General features: G+C 35.8%; 1 protein-coding gene across 1 annotated transcript; it reads left to right on the forward strand.

Annotated features, from left to right (window-relative positions):
• Window positions 1-1,828: 1,828 nt before the first annotated feature.
• LOC311085181 (SLAM family member 5-like) lies at window positions 1,829-4,824 on the forward strand (the record flags this gene model as incomplete). Its single annotated transcript, XM_084117615.1, has 6 exons — window positions 1,829-1,944; window positions 2,368-2,688; window positions 2,920-3,207; window positions 3,345-3,449; window positions 3,795-3,874; window positions 4,771-4,824. The coding sequence occupies exons 1-6, from the start codon at window positions 1,896-1,898 to the stop codon at window positions 4,822-4,824; spliced, it is 897 nt and encodes a 298-aa protein (XP_083973741.1). The 5' UTR covers window positions 1,829-1,895.
• Window positions 4,825-7,812: the final 2,988 nt, after the last annotated feature.

Below are 7,812 nucleotides of genomic sequence, written 5' to 3' on the forward strand. Positions count from 1 at the left end.
CATAATTGGATGAAAAGTAAAGACTATTCTAAAACATTCCTGGTTAGTACACTTGATGGCCCTCCAGTAGTACACTCTACACCAGGCATTCTCAACCCTGGTCCTGGAGGGCCACTGTCCTGCAGAGTTTAGGTCCAACCTTGATCAAACTCACCTGCCTGTAGCTTTCCAGTAATCCTGAAAGGCTTAATTAGCTTAATTAGCTGGCTCAGGTGTGTTTGATCAAGGTTGGACCTAAACTCTGCAGGACAGTGGCCCTCCAGGACCAGGGTTGAGAATGCCTGCTCTACACACTGCTTTTAGTATAGCCTAAAGGCCCTGTCCCAAATGGCACACTTCATGGTGCACTTTCGGTTTTGTAGACTTACAATGGCTGCTGCATGCACGCGCGTGTCCAGACAGTTTCTGGTCCCATTGACTTCCATAGTAGGCTATATATTTTTTCCTATGGAAGTCAATGGGGCCAGAAACTGTCTGGTTACTGACATTCTTCTAAATATCTCCTATGGAAGTTTTTTCCTAACATAATTAAAATTAAAATGCTTAAAAAGCATTTTAAGCTTTTTTTATTTTTTTTATTTTATTTAAATAACTTCCATAACTTTAAGTCCACGAGACCGTAGTGTGTCCCATTTGTCATTTTAGGTCTCAGAAGGGTGCTCGCGAGCGCCCCCATGCGGTCGATTTGCCGAGCCCACACTGAGGCGAGCTCCGCAGCAGACTTCTTCCCGACAGTCAAAGCGGCATTACGTCACGAAAGTGCGGACTCAGAGGAATGCCAAGAGCCATACACTGGGCAATTCATATCAAGTTCAAACTATGGTATGTGTGATGCTGTTCTTACAACAACAACAACAAAATACCATGGTAAACAGCATCAGTTATTGTTAGGCAAGGCAAGTTTAATTATATAGGCCTAGCAGATTTTATACACAACGGTAAGTCATGCTTTACATAGAAGGAATTAAAATAATCAAAATAAATAAAATTTAAACAGTTTCAAATAAAAAATTGCATTTATTGTGAGCTGTTGACTAATTTTCACCCAAAAATCGGGCATCCCACTGGGATCCAAATACAACCTTTAGCATGTTTTATTTTAGCCTACTACTTTGATATAAAGTATCAATTTCTTTTAAAAGAGATGACTTTTACAAAATACACATTTGAGTGGTAGTTAAATATGATATTTCTCCCTTTGTGTCAAACAGTTTCTCATCTTGGTTTAACGTTTCCTTATATTAAAGAGTCACAAAAACCTGTTCATAAAGCAAGAAACAACTCTTCACCTAAAACGGTCTCAGACACACTCTGAAGGTATATACTTTCACCTATATGCTGTTTGTCCAACAGATCAAACCATATTTCTGAAGAAAACCGACCGCAGCGGCTTTCAGTTCGACTCAGATGTCAGATACTTTGAACTTTGTACTTTGGTTTTTATAAATATATAATATATAAATAAATAAACTGAATAAATATATACTACAATGTCAAAGTCTCAATATTAGTTTATCCAATATCCATCCAATATTCTTCTACTTTTACATATTCAACACAGACAACTACTAGTTCAAAAACAATGTTAAATGATGTGAAAATTAAGAATGCTTGCTACAGTTAAAGAACAGTTGAAGCCTTAATAAGTGCCAGAAGAGCATCTATATTAACTATGACATCTGTTTGTGTGTGTGTGTGTGTGTGTGTGTGTGTGTGTGTGTGTGTGTGTGTGTGTGTGTGTGTGTGTGTGTGTGTGTGTGTGTGTGTGTGTGTGTGTGTGTGTGTGTGTGTGTGTGTAAGGTCGTCAGATTTTGTTGGGGGAGGAGGATTCACGTACAAGATGAATGTCTTTCAGCAAAAAGTAGGTCAGACTTTTCACTAAACTATTGAAGAAAATGTTTCACATGCTTGTTTTGTTCTGTTTGAGTTGGTGTAACCTGATTGGTAAGTTATACAAACATTTCTACTACTTAATTTCTTTCTGTTTCTGGGTAATAAAGCTGCTGCTACTGAATTATGTTATTTGTATCTGCTTTTATCGGATGAATAATTACTGTGAGATCTACTAACTTTGGATTCAGGTCTCTTTTTGTGATCAGAAACTTAAAATGAGATTTCTAGACCTGATGAAAATGTAACAAGTTATGGAAAATAACTGTGATTTGTACAGTGAATATAAATATCTCTGGCTGAGAAAGAGCAGCTTGCAAATGCTCCCTGGCAATGTACACATTCATTTATAAACGTGTCTTTTCTTTTGTATTTTTACGGTGGTTTTCACTTCATGTTTAAATGTTACAAACTAGAACTGATTTCAGGCTTTGTAAAACAACGAGAGTCTTAATCTGTTCCTCTTCATGTTCTCAGGTGTGTTTAGTGAGTCAGTGTCAGTGATGGAGGGAGATTCTGTCACTCTTAACACTGATCTTACAGAAATACCTGAAGATGAAGATATACTGTGGGCATTTGGAGCTGAAAAGTCTCTAATAGCTAAAATCAAAAGAAAGAACCAAATCTTCTCCACACCTGATGATGTTCCTGATGGGAGATTCAGAGACAGACTGAAGCTGGACGATCAAACTGGATCTCTGATCATCACAAACACCAGAACCGAACATGCTGGAGTTTATCAACTACGCATAAGTGGAGCGAAATCATCATCGAAATCATTCAGTGTTTCTGTCTATGGTGAGTCGAAATCTTTTATCCTGTCCTTCACAAATTGTTGTTTTATTAAAGGGATTTTTCATTATGCCACAAATGAATGCTGTAGATTGAGCTGAACTTGTATTGAACCCAGAATATTTCTTTAACAGTTTAATAATTTTATAGTTTAACACCCATTGATGTTCTACACACTACACAAAAATGAGACTGTTGATTTTTATCTATATTTTTGTTTATTCTCTCATTTTCCAGCTCGTTTACCCGTACCTCGCATTATCAGAGATTTTTCACAAAACCTTTCTTCATCATCATCATGTTCATTGCTGTGTTCAGTGTTGAATGTGCGTGATGTGACTCTGTCCTGGTACGCAGGAATCAGTGTATTGTCCAGCATCAGTGTGTGTGATCTCAGCATCAGTCTCTCTCTACCTCTGGAGGTGGAATATCAGGATAAAAACACCTACAGCTGTGTGCTGAACAATCCCATCAGCAACCAGACCACACATCTGGACATCAACACACTCTGTCACACATGTGCAGGTACCACAGCACTGATGATATATGTGTGTATTTACTGACCTGATCTCTGATTTTGATCAGATGGATACAATCACTTACATTATTGTCTGTTTCTCTTTGTCATTACAACATCTTCATAAAGCCTTCAAACCCCTTAGTCTCAGTGTCTCTGATAGTGTTGATCTCTGCTGGATCTCTGATGATTGTTGCTGGATTCTGGATCTTCTGGATCTGCTGGAAACACAGAAAAACTGATAAAGAAGGCAAGAATAACTGCTTTTAACAAGTGTTAACAAATAATAATAACTAATAAAATCTACTCCAAATGCATTTTTTTCGATTGATAATCCATTTTATAGTTTAATATTTAAATATGTATTTATGTAGGTAATGTAATTTAGTTGTAAATAATGTTGGTTATTGGTTGTTGCACTGATCTGAGCAGCTTGTGTGTGTGAAAAGTAATGTCAAATTCCATATCGCCATTTTTAAATATATTTAATTAATTGTGTGCAATAACTTTGACAGCCTAATAATCACACATATGTTGTAAAAAATAAAAACAGATCTAGATTTGTATTTTTTATCTCTTCCTGTTGTTCAAACAGTTCAGATTTGTGAAGATGAGAAAACTTCAGTTGTTATGTTACTTCATCCATCGTTCTATGAAAGAAACACACAAACATCGGTAAGATCATTTATCATTAGTTTCTGTTGTGTGTGTTTGTATCATTTCAGCAGTGAGTCAGATGGAGATCAGTGAGTGATTGTGTTTCTATAATCATCATCACGCATCAGATATTTTAATGTATTTCCAAAAGAAGCTATTTTACTGTTAACACTATTATATAAAATATTTGAGTAAAAGTCAGCTATAGTTGATTTATTGTCTTGTGGCTTTGATGAAACACAGAGTTAAATTAAAGGAGTCAGATTATGTTACTTATGATTGTGATTAATCACATTACATGTAATTTATTTGCAAATAATTAGTCATTTGTACTCTAATTTTACATTTTTACATTTTAAAGCAACTGAGAAACACTAAAAGATTGGAGAATATTTTAATATTATAATAAATAAAAAGTTCCAAAAATTGTGCAGGCAAAAAATTAATAAAATACAACTGGGCAAAAGAACGAACAATAAAAAACACATTAACTTTTAAAGGGAGGAAGAAACTCAAACTCTTCTGTATTCAGACACAAATTCATTCATGAAACTCTTCACCTCAGGTTATATTAATATAATATTGGTCACACTTGTGTTTGCTATTTAGGCATTTACAAAATTGTCAATTTTCCCATTCAGCTTGTGTTATGGTTATGATGTAACACAGTTAGGCCTGCGCTGCGTTTCCCAAAAACAGTGTAAGCCTTAGTTGATCATAGAAACCATATTATGCTTAACTTAGGCTTACAATGCTTTTGGGAAATGCAGACCCATGCAGTTCATGATAATATTACTACATTTCAATATTTACATTAAAAAAAATATATATATATATTGACATAGCGTAATTATTATTATTATTTTATTTTAATTTAAAATATCTTATTATATCTTGTGTGATGTGTTTTACAGAGAGCAGAAGAGGAGAGTATTGTGGAGTATGTGTCTGTCAGCGTGAGAAGATGATTCATTTTCAGCAGGATTGAGTCTTTCCCTCTAGTTTTCCTTTGAGAATAATCAGAAAATCCCAGCAGACAAACAGCCGTATCATTCTGACGGGTTTGAAGTGAGATATTCAGAGATTGATTGATGAAATGATCTCCTAAAACTTCAGGACACTTTGCATTGTAACACAAGTTATTATGTAAATTGTATGGCCCACTGGAGCATTTTCATGTTTGACTCAAAATACTTAAAAGAAGTGAGAGAGAGCCCTGGAAACCTTAAAAGGTGATCTGAAATCAAACTGCGATATTACTGTGAAATATGAAATTATTAGGCCTATTGATATTCAAGGGAATCCACATATTCATGACCTTATACTCATGCTTTGATACTTGTGTTACTGTAGTTTCAATAGTTATTTCCAGCAAGAGAAGAGCTTTCTGTCCCTCCATTGAAAATGTATGTACGGTATACTGTCCATGTCCAGAAAGGTAATAAAGACATCATCAAAGTAGTCCATGTGACATCAGTGGGTTAGTTAGAACTTTTTGAAGCATCGAAAATACATTTTGGTCCAAAAATAACAAAAACTAAGACTTTATTCAGCATTGTATTCTCTTCCGGGTCTGTTGTCAATCCGCGTTCACGACTCCGCAGTGACGCTGCTGATGTAAGACGCTGCTGACATGCACACTTACGCACCATTTTAAAAAATATAGCAATACCAAAATACAAGCAATGTACAATAGCTTGAATACAGCGTGCGTCTCCCTCAGACTGTAAATGAAGCTCGGGCGCACCAAATAAGCGCAAAACCACTTTCGGTCAGTCATCTTTTTATGTAAAAGGGATACATTTTTGAAATGCCCTACCAACAGAAATAAAATCACTAACCAATCTGAAACCGTTTAATGAAAAGGTGAAACACTGGCTGAAACAAAACCAAATCTGTGATCACTGATTATGTCACTGTGCAGACACACTTATAAATGGACATGTACATACGGATAGAGAGATAGACGCACACACACACACACACACACACACACACACACACATACACACACACAGATATATGTATATAATGTTATGTTTTTGTTGTTTTTTATTGTTGTTTCTGGTGTTTGTTTCTGTTCTCTTGGTAATGGTGATGTATGTAGCCTAACCAGGGACAGGGGTTGCAAATTAGCTTTAGCTAGAAACCCTATATGCAACACATCTGTTCAAGTTATTGTAACCTGTTACAATGCGTCTCTTTTGCATTGTCCCTGACAAATAAACAAAATAAAATAAAAAATAACACGTCAGCAGCGTCACTGCGGAGTCGTGAACGCGGATTGACAAAAACTTCTAACTAACCCACTGATGTCACATGGACTACTTTGATGATGTCTTTATACCTTTCTGGACATGGACAGTATACCATACATACATTTTCAATGGAGGGACAGAAAGCTCTGACTAAATCTAAAATATCTTAAACTTTGTTCCGAAGATGAACGGAGGTCGTACGGGCTTGGAACGAAATGAGGGTGAGTAATTAATGTAATTTTCATTTTTGTATATATATATATATAATATATATACTGTATATACCGATCAGTCATACCATTATGACCACTAACAATTGAAGTGAATAACACTGATGATCTCTCCATCACAGCACATGTTAGTGGGTGGGATATACGTATTAGGCATCAAGTGAACATTTTGTCCTCAAACTTGATGTGTTAGAAGCAGGAACAATGGGCAAGCGTGAGGATTTGAGCGAGTTTGACTCCTGGGTCAGAGCATCTCCAAAACTGCAGCTCTTGTGGGGTGTTCCCAGTCTGCAGTGGCCAGCAAAACGGGGAGCAACATAATATTAGGATGGTGGTCATAATGTTATGCCTGATCGGTGACTAAACTTGTGAATGGCAGTGTTAAATATGATCATTGTGTTTCTATTGTTTTTCTGTTTCTGTGTGAAACAGTTTCTCATCATGTTTCTGTAGATTAAAGTTCAAAGCTGTTCTTGGCAGGACAGAAATAAACTCCACACACGCACTGAATGCCCACTCTCACATATAAGATGTTCGTCCACCCAACTGATCAAACCACACAAAAAGAAGAAAGAAAGAAATAACCCACAGCAGGTTTCAGTTTGACTCAGAAGCAATGAGATCATACACAGTTTTAAAGTTGTACTTTTCCCCATACACTATAACTGAGAACTGAATAAATATATACAACAATTTTAAATCACTTTTAAGTTACTCTCTATTTTACCGTGAAATGTAGTGTTTATATGACATGTGTGTATGTAACGTGTGTGTGTGTGTGTGTGTGTGTGTGTGTGTGTGTGTGTGTGTGTGTGTGTGTGTGTGTGTGCATTAGGAGGGTCAGACTCTGTCGGGGAGGATTCACAAGCTTGTGTTTGTTAAGATCTGTTGTGCGTTCATTGATAGTCTTATTAGATCAGGCGTTTCACTGAACAGCTGCAAATGTTTCACATGTTTGTTTTGTTCTGTTTGTGCTTCTGCCGTCTGATCGGTAAGTTATAAACATATTTGTGTTGTTTATTCACATCTCAGAGTAATAAACTCCTGCGATGGTTCAAATTAGATTATTTTTCATCCACTGTGATCAAATCTCTCTTGTTGGTTTAGGTATTTTAATTTCAATGATTACAAATGCAAATCCTCCCATGAAATGTCTAAAAAATAATTTAAATAATTTTAAATACTTCTGCAGTAATCATAAACAACTACAAAAGTCATGGCAATTCAGTAATTAAAAATGTGTTGAATATATATATAGTAGCCTATAGCCTGTCGGGGTTGTATTCGCTATAACGACCGCCTCGCTCTACATTATCCCTTACATAGCATATTTAAACTTGTACTTGCAAGCTGTATTTAATTTATCTTATAATTTTTATTTGATTCTTCAGCAGATCATTTTAAAAAACACATTAAAAGACAAAATGATTGATTCTCTCACGTCTACCTGTTCATTCATCTATATGAA

This window comes from Abramis brama (assembly GCF_963993115.1).
Source record: "Abramis brama genome assembly, chromosome: 6".
NCBI lineage: Eukaryota > Metazoa > Chordata > Actinopteri > Cypriniformes > Leuciscidae > Abramis > Abramis brama.